This window comes from Bufo bufo, chromosome 9, assembly GCF_905171765.1.
Source record: "Bufo bufo chromosome 9, aBufBuf1.1, whole genome shotgun sequence".
Lineage (NCBI taxonomy): Eukaryota > Metazoa > Chordata > Amphibia > Anura > Bufonidae > Bufo > Bufo bufo.
Window position 1 is genome coordinate 21,285,357 of NC_053397.1, and position 17,528 is coordinate 21,302,884.

General features: G+C 46.7%; 1 protein-coding gene across 1 annotated transcript in view; it reads left to right on the forward strand.

The window, feature by feature from the left end:
* The first annotated feature begins 944 nt into the window (after positions 1-944).
* The window catches only part of LOC120978619 (RING1 and YY1 binding protein), a 64,582-nt gene continuing 47,998 nt past the window's right edge, over positions 945-17,528 (forward strand). The window contains exons 1-2 of the mRNA XM_040406872.1: positions 945-1,257; positions 2,523-2,648. Coding sequence (XP_040262806.1) covers positions 1,226-1,257; positions 2,523-2,648 — 158 coding nt within the window. The 5' untranslated portion in view covers positions 945-1,225. The remainder of the gene's footprint in view (positions 1,258-2,522; positions 2,649-17,528) is intronic.

Genomic DNA, 17,528 nt, shown 5'->3' on the forward strand with positions numbered 1-17,528 from the left:
CATAACTTTGGTCTGTCAAGTCATATAGACCTCATAGCTTCAGGAATATTCCAGATCATGGATTGGCTGTGCTCTATCTCCAAGATGTTCTGCAGCAGCTGACAGACCATTGTCAAAAAACCACCTGTAGCTGCCACAAAACGTCTTTGCCTGCAGAGCTATCAGCTATTCCTCTTCTCTATCACGTCATATGGTCCTCATAACTTCAGTAATATTCCAGATCACGAATTATCTTTGCTCTGCTTCCATGATGTTCTGCAGCAGCTGACACTCCACCTGTAGTGGCTGCAGAATTTCTTTGTCATCACAGTTATCAATCATTTCTCTATCCTCATAGCTCCACGAACATCTCCCAGGTCACGAATTTGCCCTTCTCTGGTCCCAAGATGTTCTGCAGCAGCTTACACCCTATAGTTAAAAACCAACCGGAGCTGCTGCAGAACTTCTTTGTCATCACAGTTATCAACCATTCCTCTATCAAGTCATGGGGACCTCATAGCTCCATGAACATTCCAGATCACGAATAGTCTTTGCTCTGGTCCAAAGATGTTCTGCAGCAGCTGACACACCATAGTGAAAAACCACCTGTAGCTGCTGCAGAACTTCTTTGCCGTCATAGCTATCACTCATTCCTCTGGTCTGTCGAGTCCTATGGGCTCCAGGAATATTCCAGATCACGAACCGGCTCTGCTCTGGTCCCAAGAGGTTCTGCAGCAGCAGCTTCCCCACCCACCCTTTAAGCTGCACCCACATGTCCCATCCTCCTGATCCCCCGGCACCCACCATCCAGCCTTGAACCTCATCCAATTAAACCCCCCAAGACATAAAAAGAATCTTTCACCTTCCCCACTTGCTGGACTTTTAAATCCCCCACGGTCGGCGATTGGCTGGCGGTGTCTGTGACGTCACGCCGCCGCGCCCCGCCCTTCCTTCCGTCCCTGAGTGTCTGTGCAGTCTGGCAGCGGATCGGCGAAGGAGAGAGAGCAAGGCTGGGGCTGCTCCCGGACCTACCGAGGAGGACCAGCCAGCCTGCCAGCCTCCCCACCTCTCCCCACAAGCCCACCATACCTTCACAGCTATACCCCCTTCACCTCCAACCCATCCACCTCCCCCCCTGGACCCTCCCTTTAAATCCCTATTTATTTATAGGTGTTGGGAGGGGGGGTTCCCTGCAGAACACAAGAGGGGGGAGGGTGCACCAGGCGTGCAGCAGGATTTTACCTTCATGATTATGGGCGACAAGAAGAGCCCGACCAGGTACAGTGCAGCAGGGGATGGTGTGGGGGGAGGGGGGTATAATAATAATCAGCCTTAAAGGGGAGGGGGTAGGTTTATTTATATACCCCCCCCCCCCCCCATTACCATGTAGACAGATGGAGACATAATCCCCCCCCCCTCTCCCAATCATGTCCCTTTCCTGCAGTGCCCACCACCCTGTAGCCCCCCTCCCCATTAGCTGCTATATTGTCTATGGGACGTATAGATGATGTATATAGGGAGCTGTGCATGCGCTGGGGAGGAAGTGCACAGCTCTGCTATGGCGGCTGATCCTCTCTCAGACACATAACACACACTCCCTGCACAGAGCCTCAGACAAAGAGAATATTTACCAGGAGAGAGAGGAAAAAAAAAAAAAAGAGGGCAGGGTGGAGAGAGAAAGAGACGCCTCCGCTACCCTTAAAATCTAAATAAGTCATTACCCCCCCCCCCAAATATCCTTCAGTATTATTTCATTATTGATAGGTGAACGGGGAGGGAATGGGAGACGGTGGGTGGCAGGGACGTCTTGTGTTGGCCACGGCTTGCTTTGTCTTTTGTGCGTTATTTTCACAGTGGGGTGTGTTGTGTTTTTATAATGCTTTATTCTTTTGCAATCTCTTCCCCCCCCCCCCCCCTTTCCCCCTCTTTCCTTTCCATGATCCTCTCATTGCTATATGTCAGCAGGGCCCTATAGGGGAATGAAGGGTTAAATGGAATGGTGACGGCTGTAGAAGGCGAAGGGAGGGGAGGAGTGTAGGGGGGGGGGGTTTCTGTTGTTGGAATGGCTGCATGTCATAATGGGGGGGGGGGGGGGAGTTCATTGGCGGAGATGCTGTGGGTGTTTTCAGTGACCGGGTGCTGGCACAAGGTGGTGGTTTGAAGGGGGGGGGGGGGGGGGGGGGGGGTAAGGTGAGGGCATAGCAGCTCCCAGTGGCAAAAAGGCTGCCAGGGTAGGAGCCGAAACGCGTGGCTCTCCTTTAGACGTTAGGGGCTGATTAACCCCTTCCTGGACTTGCTTGGCTACGTAAAGGTTAATTTCAAGGGCAGGGAGTTCGATCTCGGCGACGGCGATTCTTGGTGCCCCCTGCAGTCGTCGAATTGACATCCTGCACCGTTGTGCTTTTTTTTTTTTTTTTTTTTTCTTTCTAGATTGTAGAACATTTGGGGTTTTGATACATTTTGGGGGGGGGGGGGGTTCGTGTGTGAGTGATTGACAGGTCTGCAAACATGTGATTCTGATATCGGCTGTCCTTGCTTTCCAGGCCAAAACGGCAAGCTAAGCCTGCAGCGGACGAGGGATATTGGGATTGTAGCGTGTGCACTTTTAGGAACAGTGCCGAAGCCTTTAAATGCAGTATATGCGATGTCCGGAAGGGAACGTCCACCAGGTACGGTACCGGCTGCCAGGTTACAGCACCTTCCTCAAACAAGACAGTGTTGCGTTTCTCCTATGTAAATATTGACTTGATACGTTTTATTGTTTGTTAACTTTTCCTGATACGTTTGCTTATTGTTTACACCTGATGGCGTCTGAGGATGGAGACCTGTCTTGTGGTGCCGCCGTCCACCTTTCGTGCCGCCATGCTGCTTTCTACATGGCGTTCGCCCATCCAAGCCTGCGCAAAAGTTCCAAGAAGTAGCATATGTTTTATGTCTTATAAATTGCCCTTGTCAAGCTGTTCTAATAATGGGCTACACTTGGATGTAGCAGAGCTAAAGTTGTCATTTAACTCTGTCATTAACTTGCTTTTACACGGCCGCATGCGGTCCGTGTGGCGGCCGTATTTCCGGCACGGACTGTGGCCGAACTCACTGCATTGTAGTAATCTAGTTGGGTCAGATGAGTCACTGTCAGACGGACAGCATTTCATTGACCAAATGAAAGCGGCCTAAGGCCTCATGCACACGACTATATTTTCGGTCTGCCTCAGATCTGCATTTTTTGCGTGTCGAATGTGGACGGCACACAGAGGCCACATCTGTGTGGCCGTGCCGAACGTGTCCAATTCTTGTTGGTATTGCGGACAAGAATAGGCATTTCTACTGTGTCTGATGCACATGGTCCGCATTCGTATTTTGTGGATCTGCTATTTGCCGACTGCAAAACGGATACAGAGGTGTTCAGGAGGCCTAAGGCAATGGAGTAGGTTTACCAACCAAATGTGGTATCGTAAATATGTTGTGACATGTGACAAATTCATCATGACTACATCGATAAACCTTGCTCTGCTACGTCAGTACTTCACGGTTAAGGCTACTTTCACATTAGCGTTTTTTGCGGATCCGTCATGCTTCCGTTACAATAATAAAACCTCATGCTTCCATCATGAACGAATCCGGTTGTATTATGTCTTCTATAGCCATGACGGATCCGTCTTGAACACCATTGAAAGTCAATGGGGGACTGATCCGTTTTCTATTGTGTCAGAGAAAACTGATCCGTCCCCATTGACTTACATTGATCCGTTTGGCTCCGCATCACATCATGGACAGAAAAACGCTGCAGGCAGCGTTTTGGTGTCCGCCTCGGAGGCAAACTGATGCATTCTGAGCGGATCCTTTTCCATTCAGAATGTATTAGGGCAAAACTGATCCGTTTTGGACCGCTCGTGAGAGCCCTGAACAGATCTCGCAAACGGAAAGCCAAAGCGCGAGAGTGAAAGTAGCCTTAGTGTGCGAGGTATGTGCTGACATGTTATGGGTCATGTCTGTCTAGCAGCATCTTATGTGACATGTAGAATTTGATGGCAGGTGAGGAGCAGGTGACTTGTCTAGACATTGGAGAGAACTCCCTCCAGACCTCTTCGTCTTGGGGAGGATTTGCTACAAAATGATTATATTCCGTAGGTATTAATGTATCGTTATTACGGTGGAATTGCCTTGCGATATGGGAAAAATATTTTTGCAAAATGTAACTTTTTTATTTTATTTTTTATTTTTTTTAAGTGCAAATATTTACTTTCTGACGTATTTGTTTTGTGTCTGATTTAAGAAGCATTAACCCCATGAAAGCCTGCATTCAGGGGCGTAACTACCATAGCGGCAGACCATGCAACTGCTATGGGGCCCCAGGGCAAGAGGGGGGCCCAGTTGGGATTATCTCCTCTTCTACTGGGGATGAAAACTTGGTCAGGACTCTAAAGGAAGAACTTTTAGCAAACGATGCATTGGTAAAAATGGTCTAAGGGTCATTGAAAGGGGTTTCGGCGGAAACCCTTCTGTCCTGTGTGGGGGCCTGGTTTAATCCTTGCTATGGGGCCCTTACTTCTCTATGTACGCCACTGCCTGCATTGTACAACGCCTGCTTTTTAATAGGTCAATGATGCATGTGTGTAGCTCATTGATACAGAATAATGATGAACTGCAGTATACCATGAGCTGTGGAATATGCTGGGAGTTGTGGTCGTCCACAGTGACAGTCTTGCTTGGTAGAGTTACAGTATATGAGATGGTTCTTGTTTGCCCATGAATCTGCTTGACAATTACGAGCCGGTGCTACTTGTACATAAATATTCTTCCATTACTTTCAGTGCTGGCATTGGCCGTAGATGAGATGGTAAATCACTGGTCTGACCCATGACAGGTGGTTGAGGCAATAATGGGGGCGTCTGAGGTGACGGAAAGATCGTTATTGGATTAGAAACCATCAAATTTCGTTCCTTCAGCACCCCGTGGGGCCCGGGCGTTGCAGCCGCATTGTGGACGCCTAAGTGTTGCGGTGTTATGGCTTTCTGGAGAAGGCTTACTAGAATATGTACGATCGCAGGGGCCAGCGACCTCCAGCACGCCAGCTGTTGTGAAACTACAACTCTCAGCATACACTTCTGGGAGGGTTCCTAGAACAGCATCAAAGGCATGTATGCTGGGAGTTGTAGTTTCACAACAGCTGGAGTGCCGAAGGTTGCCGATCCCTGTCCTAGGCAGTTCTGGGCTGTACTGGTCCTCCAGTAAGGACATCCCACTGGTGGATGGAGTCGTACAGGCAGCTATACCAGTTGGGTCTCCTCTGGTTGTCTTCCTTCTGGAGGAGAGCTAATTTGTAAGGCAACTGTCATAGTGATCAATGTGCCCGTGATTATCTTAAAGGGGTATTCCAACCATAACCTGACTTGGAGGCTGTTTGTGCAGTTGGATTTCAGCATGCCCCATCCGTGGTCAGAAGAGATGAGCCACCACCAGAGACCAGAGGTGTTCTAGCCCCCAGCTTGGCCAAACTTGCATATGTATGGTGGGGACAGCAAAATGACAGCTATCTAATTGTCTGACCAGCCCAGCACTTCTCCATTGGGGGTCTGACAACTTTCATGTTTCGTTGCGCTCTGCTATGTATCTGATGACATTAAATTAATTTTAAAAGAATTAACAACATGGAATTTTCTTTTATGGAACTTTTTTTGTTGTCAAAACAGAAAGCGTGTACTTGATTTCAGTCTTATGTGGGATAGTTCAAAGATGTGTCATTGAGGACAGCGCACCCCTCCCCCCCCCCCCCCATCACGGGCGTACCTCCTCGTGCCTTTTTCATGCTGAATCGTCATAATATCTTGATGTTGCTTGACGAGACATCAGGAGTTCTCTACCGACCGAATGATTCATCTCTTAACGTGAAACTTCCAGTGTGCGGCTAAGAGTTCTTTGAACGTGCGGCGAGTATTTCCTGCACGTGATTGACAGTTAATAATGAACAAGGTGCTGTTTGCGAGCGCTCGTCGGCTCTGAGCGGAGATACCGAAAGTGTGTCAGGGTTGTGTTTGTACAGAGCGACGACAGCGCTCACAAATGTCCTGCCCTTCGTCGCTTAGGACGGTTCTAATTGTTGGGTGTAATGTAGTTGTTTTGTGAGATAATATCTAAAAAAAATTTAAAAAAAATAATAAAAATGATGCAATGTTCTCTCCACTCATGGAGACTGGCGGCCATCTTCCTTTAGGGTATGTTCACACAGCAGCTTTTGAAAGTGGAATTTTAGCAGATTCCATGCCAAAAATGCTGCTGACTGCATGGAACCCGGCTCCCATTGCTCCCAGTGGGGATGGCTTTGTCCACACCAGGAACGGACATGGTTGTCTGCACGGTCGTGGCCACCCATTGAAAACAATGAGAAATGGATTCCGGCGAGGCCGTCTGATGGATATTTGACATGGAATCTGGCTCCCATTGCTTTCAGTAGGATGCCGCACTGCAGTATAGTTTATGGCTTCGTCCACACCAGGAATGGACATGTTGGTTGTCGGGACGGTCGTGGCCATCCATTGAAAAACCATAAGAAATGGATTCTGGCGAGGCCGTCTGATGGATTTTTGACAAGGAGTCTGCTCCGAATTCTTTCCTTGTGTTATTGGAGTATGAGGGATGAACAATGGAGAAATATCAACCACTTGGTGGCGTTGCCTGTCCTATGACTAAAGTTGGATACCAAAGTGATAGCTGAAGTTGGTCTGACCTTATTTTCGGTGTACAACAAGATACGCTTTTCAGGACCCAACCGGTTCCTTCCTCAGGCAATTACACTTCGTGGGGCTGGTTGACAGAGCTGAATCTCCATGAAAGTGCGTTGGCCTCCAGCATGTAGGTTGTTAACCAATGGCCCAAACCTACATGAACTCCTGAAAACATAGTGAAGGTCTATGGATATAGACGGATCCCAGAGAGACCTGATTGTCTCTGTTCCATGACCACCCTAGGCAATGTCAACCAGCCCAACCTATGATAACCTTTCAGGATGTCCATTGAAGAGTTTCCCATGTGGTGCAGTGTAGAGGGTAAAATTGTACTGAGCTTTGCTGTGACCAGATGGATAGAAGAGGTGGTGGTCATAGTCAGCTGGTCAATGTCTTTGGTGAACGGTCACTTTTCTGTGATGGAAGTTGGGTAACGAGGGGAACGTGCCACCCTAGTTCTTTGGGACTAGACTAGAGGATAAGAGCCATCAGGTTTTTGGAGGTCGTTTTGGTAGCTCCTCACCATTCAAGCTTGGTTGTCAGCACCAAGGAGAGCAGGCTTGGGGTATTTGATTTGGGCAGCGAAAGGTAAACGACCTCCTAAACATTGGTTGGTTTTGATTTCCCTCTTTCACCCCCCTTGAATAGAAAACCTCTCCGTTCACTGAAAGACCCCAGGCATATTGAAATGGCTCTCAGTAAATGGGATTCCTTCTCGCGACGTCTTGCTCGGAGGGTAAAGTGTTTGTCTAATGAGTGAAAGCCCTCAGGGACCTATTCATGTTTCAAGGTCATAATGTAATTTTCGAAGCAGGTTTACGAAAATTGACATTTCGGGTTATTTACCAAGATGGGTTGTCCAGAGGGTAGGACTGTTGGTTACAGGTGTCCCTTGTCACCATTTACTACAGTCCATTATTTGACTATGGAGGACAATAGGATTTCAGGTTCATAATCTTTAACTCATTGAGAACTTTGTATCTATTGTGCTTGTGTGGACGAACATTGCCAGATTATAGGGAGGGAAAAGGGGCAGTTGACCAGGAGCTTCCACCATTTTTTTGTTGTTGAAGGCTTGGTATGGTGCTATTTTTTTGGAAATATTACTTTTTCACCATCAGGTGTGCACTACATTTTATTTTTTATTTTTTCCCTGCTCCAAATACCATCATACTTGTAGCACACCAAAGGAAAAACCTGAGAACTAATAGACAGGAACTCCTAGATGGAATACCAGGGGCATTGCTCAGTGTTTCTGTTTGGCGAGTTCCTGGAAAGTGCAGCGTACAGGTTTGGGGCATGTGCCGGATATATTGGCCGCGAAGTGTCCACGTGATATCACGTGTTATAATTAGAGAGGGCCCGTCCCACTCTCCTGTCACTTTTTAGTAAATTATCGTATTCCCCATAGCAAACCATTTCTGGGTCATGTCTTAGAACTCTGCACTGTGCCGTCCCTCTTTTATCACTACTAGAAATGATTATAAAAATGTTGACAACTGGGTGAGGCTACTTTCACACTAGCGTTTTAGTTTTCTGGGGGCTCAATACCGGGAAAAAAAAAAAAAACTCTTCAGTTTTGTCACCATTCATTGTCAATGGGGACAAAACTGAACAGAACGCAGTGCTCCAAAATGCATTCCGTTCCGTTTAGTTGCGTTCCCATACCGGAGAGCAGACCGCAACATGTTGTAGTTTGCTTTCCGTCCTGGGATGCGGAGCAAGACAGATTCGGCATGACCCCCAATGCAAGTCATTGGGTACGGATCCGTTTTCTCTGCCACAATAGAAAACTGATCCGTCCCCTATTTGCTTTAAAATGGAGTTCATGACGGAACTGTCTTGGCTATGTTAAAGATAATACAACCGGATCCGTTCATAACGGCTGCAGACGGTTGTATTATCAGTAATGGAAGCGATTTTGCTGAACCCTGCCGGATCCAGTAAAAACGCCAGTGTGAGTAGGTAGCCCGATACCAGTTGGTGGTGTCTCTAACACTTACCATGTCCTGTCTGTGCTGACGGCGGAAGATTACGCAGGGATACTCCCCTTTGACAGAATAATGGTAACACCTATTCAAAGTTTCTAAGAGGAGTAACTGAGGAGCAGCACTACGTAGAGGCTTAAGACTAGATGCTCTAGGATTGTTTTATGACTAATGCAAGTATTTGCTAAAATAGGTCAGAAATGGTGACAGGTCCCCTTTAAACGGCCTGTTTCATGTTTCTTGGGTTACCCTTGTGTGTACCCATCTCCGCTATTTAAAGGGGTTGTCTGAGATTTTTTATACTGATGGCCTATCCTATCCTCAGGATAGGTCATCAATATCTGATTAGTGGGGGTCCGACTCCCGGAACTCCCGCCAATCAGCTGTTTGACGAGATTGTGACATTCCTGTGATTGCTGTTGTTATTATTTATTATAGCGCCATTCGTTCCGTAGCGCTGTACATATGAAACGGGGTATACATACATAATACAGACAATTGCACTAAGCATAAACCAGACTAGTTACAAACTGGTACAGAAGGAGAGACCCATCCTGAGGATAGGCCATCTGTATAAAAATTCTGGACATCCCCTTTAAAATCCGGAAAAGATGCAGAACAGCAGATTCCTGGGGACATTTATAAAACTGGCGAAAAGAAAGAAAATTGGATCCGATGGTCGTACTCGCAACCCACACAGAATAGTGACTTCGGTGACTATCAAGAATATTGATTACCTGCAGCATTTTCTATGGAATCCTAACCAATAATCAATCGCAGAATCCTCTTTACTCAGGAGTTCTCAGACTGGGCCCTTGCAACCTAGGGGCCAACATGGCGTCTCATGGGTAAAGCTAAGTACTAATGCAAGTGCATCCTATTGATGTATCCTAAATCTGTGAGGTGCAAAGACGACATTTGGACACATGGCGGTTGTGGTTAAATTGCAGGATGCGAGCTGAATATTTCTCTAGACGAGATAGGGCGAGATTGAATGCCAACATGCCCAATCCTTGAAGTGGCCATAGACTTTAGAGGAATGTCAGGGGAACCCGCCAATTTCGATCAAGTCTTTTATGGGTATATCCCGACTCTCCTTAGATGGCGGATCTCGGAGGAAAGCACGGTTCAGTATGTTGGATTTCAACATGCCCAATCCTTTTCTTCTCAAGGGAAATAAGCCGCCATCAGACGAGTCTCGCAGCGGCTTATTCCCTTCTCCCCAATGAGAGGACACGGCCCTCTGCTGAATTTCTCGCTGCAGCTTCTGTGCATTCAGTGGCCAGGCAGCTGTTTCCTTTTGATACATTGTAGCAAGCCCTCAGGTCAGGATAGATATTCATGCTGCGGATGCATCAAATTCACAGAGGATTGTCTAGAATGGATACAATTGTAGCAAACGCTCAGCTGTGTAGCTAGCTCTGTATGGATCTTAAAGGGAATCTGTCACCAGTGAACTGCTCGCATAGACACACAGCTGTGGTTCACTAGAGTAAAACGCAGTTTTTCTTTTGTAGCTCCAAAGCTCTGTTCCCGAGTTATGATACATTTTTTTTCTTAATATGCAAATGAAGCCTTTGGTGCAATGAGGGAGTCACCATTGCTCTTGTTGCACCCAAGTTCCGCTCCTTTCTGTGACTAATCCCTCCCTGGTTGCCTTGCCACTGTCTGCCCCTGCCAATCAGAGCAGTGAGGGAGAGGCTGGCCATAGAAAGGAGCGGAGCTTGGGGGCAGCAAGAGCAATGGTGACTCCCTCATTGCACCAAAAGCCTAACTTGCATGTTAAGAAAAAAATGTTATAACTTTGTAACAGAGACTTGGATAAAAAAAAAAACGGCTTTTTAATCATGTGACCCGCGGCTCTGTGTCTGCTAACAGTTTGATAGGGAGGTCACTGGGACAGGTTCCCTTTAAGCCTCTGGATGTTAAAGGGGGTTTCCAGCTGGAAAAAAAAATACTGTATGTTCATAACTGATCCCGATGGTGTTCAAAAACCGACTGCTATCCCCTCCACTCCTGTGCCAATGTTGCTCAGTCCACCTCCTGATCCAGTGGTGACGCCGCCTGCACGGGGCCAGCTGCAGCATTTCCATAAGTTCCCATTCACTGATGGCAAGCAGAGATCTTAAAAATGATGGCAGATTTATTTAGGAAGACCGTGAACCATAGATGATGATAGATCAAGCAGCTGCCTCCATTGAGTTCTTCCACCGATGGTTTTCACCGATCTTAAATTTAGGATTTTTTTCTTTTTTTTCTTTCCGCCTTGTACATTCGAATTTTTCAGAGTTGTCACAATGATTGATGAACGTTTAGGCTGAGAAGATGCCGCGCCTCAGACACCTGTATGTTTTATTCAGATGGTGTTGCTGGTGGCGTTCGCGGTGTTTGAGTTCCTGCTTGTTCGGTGTCTTGTTAACACTTCGTCTCCCTGTCTAGTTAGATTATGTGTTAATACAGGGATGCCCAACCTGCGGCCCCCTCCAGCTGTTGCCAAACTACAACTCCCAGCATGCCTGGACAGCCTACAGCTATTGGGGCATGCTGGGGGTTGTAGTTTTGCAACAGCTGGAGGGCCGCAGGTTGAGCATCCCTGCGTGTTAAGCCTCTTGCACACAAACATTTTTTTTTTTCCGTTCCGTTTTTTTTTTTTTGCGTTCTGTATATGGAACCATTCATTTCAATAGATCCGCAAAAAACGGAAGGTACTCCATATGCCTTCCGTTTCCGTTGTTCCGTTCAAAGATTTTAGGGGCCAGCTGTTCCGTTCCGCCAAAAACAGAACGCACACGGACGTCGTCCGTATTATTTGCGGGTCCGTTTTTTTGAGGACCGCAAAATACTGAAAAAGCCATACGGTCGTGCGTGTGCAAGAGGCCTTAATCTAAGGCTACTTTCACACTGGCGTTTTGGCTTTCCGTTTGTGAGATCCGTTCAGGGCTCAGCGGTCCAAAACGGATCAGTTTTGCCCTAATGCATTCTGAATGGAAAAGGATCCGCACAGAATGCATCAGTTTGCCTCCGTTCCGTCTCCATTCCGCTCTGAAGGCGGACACCAAAACGCTGCTTGCAGTCTGACGAAACTGAGCCAATCTGGCGCAATTAAAAAACGGATCCGTCTTGGCTGTGTTAAAGATGATACAAATGGATGCGTCCTGACACACAATGTAAGTCAATGGGGACGGATCAGTTTTCTATGACACAATCTGGCACAATAGAAAACGGATCCGTCTTGGCTATGTTTAAAGATAATACAAACGGATCCGTTCTGAGCGGATGCGGGCGGTTGTATTTGAACAGATCCGTCTGTGCAGATCCATGACAGGTCCGCACCAAACGCAAGTGTGAAAGTAGCCAAAATGCAGAGGTCACTCCCTTGGATTAGAGGTTGGGGAGCAATAATAAGCTACTGTTCTTTATGATGGCAATTTAGGTATGTCCCTAAAAATTCGGAGGATTTTCTATGTATTTGGCGGTGTTTGGCTTTTACAAGAATTCTTTAATTCTCTGCACCCCCAGAGGGCGTTGTTAACATCTATGTAAATCTGTCTTTATTAATTTTTACAATTAAAGCCGTCTTTTTTCCATATTGCGTGTTATTAGACTCCGCTTTTGTGCTGCCTTTTACCCTTTCAATCACACGCGCCGAGCCAGCTGCACTTGGTCGCTTCACACCGTCGGAGGTGCTGGCAGCAAACGCTGTATGACAAGGGCAAACGAGGTGATGAAAAGATGATGCATTGGGTGAGACTCTCGAACCATTCTGATAGAAAATCGCTTTAATTTCTTCCAGTCGAGCGCTCCGCTTGTTAATTGATCTGTGGACGCGGCATGCGTCGCCTCCATCGAGTGCTTACCCTTCCGCGTTGGCTGTCTATTGGTTACGATTCCTTTCCTCGGAGTTTGAGCTTTTATGCAATGAGGCTAGGGACCCTACCCATTTCATGAAGGTTGCCCAGGCACGAATGCCTCCTTCCAAAAATTTGTGCAGTATGGCTGGGTCATCCCTAAGCTGCAATATGGGACAGAATCTGTGAACAGGTGTGGCGCTGTTTTTGGAAGGAAGCTGCCATGTTTTTTGTTTTTTCTCTAATCTATACAACCCTTTTAAAGGAGTTTTCCCATCTTGGACATTGGCGGCACATCGCTAGGATAGGCCATCAATGTCAGATAGGTGCGGGTCCCACCTCTGGAACCTGCTCCTATCTTCAGGGTGGGGCTTCCAATGTGAAGGAGAGGGCACCATGCATGCGCGGCCACCTTTCCATCCGCTGTTCTGGAATTTCTGAAAATATCCGAGTGAGCGCTCTTCGTTATTTTCAGAACTCTCATAGCGGTAAATGGAGAGCTCACTGCGCATGCACGGCCACCTCTCCATTAACTGTTATGGGACTGCCGGAAATGGCCAAACCAGTACTCGACTATTTTCAGAATCCCCGTAGTGTTGAAGGGAGGGTGGCCACCTTGCTCAATGTGTTCTCCTTCACGTTATGGAGATAGGAGCGGGTCCCAGAGATGAAACCTGTACCTATCGGACATTGATGGCATATCTTAGAGATATGCAATCTGTGTTTGAGATGAGAAAACCCCTTTAATCCTATCTATCAGTCCTATCTAAAGCTTCGTAAACCTTCATTTAAGGCTCCTCCAGGCTGAATTCTTGCTCCTTTTTCACAAATCCCGTTGATTCTTAAATTTCAGTCTTGGGTTTCTCAGCTCTGTTTTATCTGGCCCCTGGCAAGACTAGCATAACCCCTAAATCCCCAATGTCCTCTTCATACGTTGGTACAACACTCTCCCTTTCTTGACTTGCTCTAGTTAACAGGAATCCTCAATACCTTGTGATGTTCTCCTGTGCCTGAGGGCCTACAAGCCTCATAAGGCCTAAATTCACTTCAAGAGCCAAAGTAGGGAAAGGCTTGAAGGCAACATGGCTTTAACCTGAGATTATTATTATTTTTATTAATTTTTTTGCATTCTGTCAGGGATTGTATTGCTTTCTGTGGTTATTGGTTTAGTCGAGGACTTGGGACATCTGTATCATTTTTAACTTTTTTTTATCCCATGATAAGTTCATTGATCTATGTGTTTTGGGTGGCTTCCAGTCTGCCTCATGACAGTAGTTCAATGGCTGCACATATGAAAACAGCCCTTTGTGACCACTGCTGGCCAGAGGGTTTCCACCCATGGGCACTCATGTAATTAAATAGATTCCAGTGTTTTTTTTCGAAAGTTTGAAGATAACAGCTCTCATCCATGCGATTACTATCTGCAACATGATGTGTCCTGGTGAATTCGAGTCGTGGAGCCCTATAGCAAATCTCCAGAATTGGGCAGCAAGTGACCTCACCTCCTTGATTTTTCAGTGATCTATCTTCAATTTTCTACTGTCCCTTCCACTCTCTTTCCGTCTTCCACAGTGTACCCTGATCCCTAGGGTAGGGTGCGTACTATGCACAGATCTTCCGTAATGTAATATGCTACCAGCTAAGTAGATGAGATTTGCAAAATCCTGTGTACGCGGGGCGGAAATTGACCTGCAGTGCAGATTTTGAGATCTACAGCATGTCAATTGGTTGTGCCGATTTGGTGCGGAAACCTTAGTAAATCCACAAACTCCATGGTTGTGTACAGCACAGGGAGGGGGTCCCCATGTTACAGAGCGTTAGACCCTTAGCAGTGTTCCTCTGGAAGAGTGCATCTGTAAAAGAGCGTGTAATGTGCCTTGAAACCGGCGCTACAACATGGGCCAGTCCTCTTAAATTTGGCCATACTCCTTACATAGCTACAGTGCCTTGTAAAAGTATTCACCCCCCTTCACTTTTTCCGTATTTTGTTACATTACAGCCTTAAGTTCAATGTTTTGTTAATCTGAATTGTATGTGATGGATCAGAACACAATAGTCTAAGTCGGTGAAGTGAAATGAGAAAAATATATAAATAAAACTATTTAGAAATAGAAAACAGAAAATTGTCCTGTGCGTATGTATTCACCCCCTTTGTTAGAAGCCTATAAAAAGCTCTGGTGCAACCAATCACCTTCAGAAGTCACATAATTAGTGACATGATGTCACCTGTGTGCAATCTAAGTGTCACATCATCTGTCATTACATATACACACCTTTTTTTGAAAGGCCCCAGAGGCTGCAACACCTAAGCAAGAGGCAACACTAACCAAACACTGCCATGAAGACCAAGGAACTCTCCAAACAAGTAAGGGACAATGTTGTTGAGAAGTACAAGTCAGGGTTAGGTTATAAAAAAATATCCAAATCTTTGATGATCCCTAGGAGCACCATCAAGTCTATCATAACCAAATGGAAAGAACATGGCACCACAGCAAACCTGCCAAGAGACGGCCGCCCACCAAAACTCATGGACTGGGCAAGGAGGGCATTAATCAGAGAGGCAGCACAGAGACCTAAGATAACCCTGGAGGAGCTGCAGAGTTCCACAGCAGAGACTGGAGTATCTGTACATAGGACGACAATAAGTCGTACGCTCCAAAGACTTAGGCTTTATGGCAGAGCGGCCAGAAGAAAGCTATTACTTTCAGCTAAAAACAAAAAGGCGCGTTGCGAGTTTGCGAAAAGTCATGTGGGAGACTCCCAAAATGTATGGAGGAAGGTGCTCTGGTCTGAGGAGACTAAAATTGAACTTTTCGGCCATCAAAAAAAAACGCTATGTCTGGCGCAAACCCAACACCTCACATGACCCAAAGAACACCATCCCCACAGTGAGACAAATGCTGGGGGGATGGGACTGGGAAACTGGTCAGAGTGGAGGGAGAGATGGATGGTGCTAAATACAGGGATATTCTTCAGAAGAACCTGTCCCACTCTGTGCGTGATCTGAGGCTCGGACGGAGGTTCACCTTCCAGCAGGACAATGACCCCAAACACACGGCTAAAGCAACACTTGGGTGGTTTAAGGGGAAAACATGTAAATGTGTTGGAATGGCCGAGTCACAGCCCAGATCTCAATCCAATAGAACATCTGTGGTCAGACTTAAAGATTGCTGTTCACGAGCGCAAACATCCAACCTGAAGGAGCTGGAGCAGTTCTGCAAGGAGGAACGGGCAAAAATCCCGGCGGTAAGATGTGGCGACTGCTCATAGAGACTTATCCAAAGCGACTGGAGCTGTTATTGCTGCAAAAGGCGGCTCTACAAAGTACTGACTTTAGGGGGGTGAATAGTTCTGCACATTGACTTTTTCTGTTATTTTGTCCTATTTGTTTATTATTAAAAAAACAACAACATCTTCATAGTTGTCGGCCTGTTCTGTAAATTACATGATGCAAATCCTCAAACAATCCATGTTAATTACAGGTCAAGGGGGTGAATACTTTTGCAATGCACTGTACTTCTCCTGACCCACCTCCCTCTCCCCCAATCCTCTATTTCCCAAGTGGGTGAGAGAGTAAGTCATTTTAAGACATTTCTGCAGCTCATCTCCCACAAAGGATTAGGCATTATTGAAATCCAGCATGCCGATCCATCTGTCCCCCCCAATACTTGTTGTTAAGGAGCAGTTGGGACACCCCCTTGAGTGGGCCCCTGCTGTATACTGGATACTTACGAGATGACTCTGTAATATGGCCATGTGCTTTGGCCCCTAAGCAGACCCTGGGGTATGATGATCCTCATTTAGGTAGGTAAACATTTGTAAATTGTTCCTTTCATGATCCCATGGCCGACCATGCATAGGACCGTAAATGATGAAAGCTTGCCTTTGTTTCCTATTCACCCTAGACCATGATGGTACTCCTGCCCTGCACCACAGAAGCCATGGTTTCCACATGAGGACTATCAAGGCTCTGCTGCCTGGGCTCATGACTGAAGATTTATGGCGTTCTGGCTGGGGTCGGCAGTGTCTTCCCTAAGGGCTTTGACCTCCCAGATCAGGTTGAAAGGTCAGGAGAAAATGTTAGATAAGATCAAGGAAACTGCAAATTGAACAGGAAAGATAAAAGATGAGGTTATAACATCCTTTCTACAGCCTAGACCCCTGTGTACTGCAGGTGGTGGGCAGTCAGGTCTCTTATTCCTGACCCCACCTCCATAATAACCGCCGTCTGTTAATTGTGATGGAGATTTAAGAAATTCTGGAAAAATGACAACGACTGAACTTTATAGATCCTTTCCAAGATCCTGGTGATTGACTGGCGATCAACTATGTTGTTCCCCCTTCACGGCCAGCGGTACCTGTGAAGAAATCCATATTTACCTGCTCCCCTCCAGCTCCATGGCTACCAGGCTCACTTCACTGCGCTTCTGGTTCCCATCTGTTAAGTTCCGCATGGGCGGGGTCATGTGCTCCTCTGCAGCCAATGTCTTCCATCTCCTCTGCATTAATTCTTTTGTTCTTCCCTTGTTTCTGTTGGTTTCGACTTCTCTGGTTTGTTCTCACACTTCAGAACCATACTTGGGGGAGTAAGGCTACTTTCACACTGGCGTTTTGGCTTTCCGTTCGGGAGATCCGTTCAGGGCTCTCACAAGCGGTCTAAAACGGATCGGTTTTGCCCTAATGCATTCTGAACGGAAAAGGATCCGCTCAGAATGCATCAGTTTGCCTCCGTTGACGAAACTGAGCCAAACTGATCCGTCCTGGCACACAATGTAAGTCAATGGGGACGGATCCGTTTTCTCTGGCACAATAGAAAACTGATCCGTCCTCCATTGACTTTCAATGCTGTTCAAGACGGATCTGTCTTGGCTATGTTAAAGATAATACAAACGGATCCGTTCTGAACGGATGCAGACGGTTCTATTATCTGAACGGATCCGTCTGTGCAGATCCATGACGGATCCGCACCAAACGCGAGTGTGAAAGTAGCC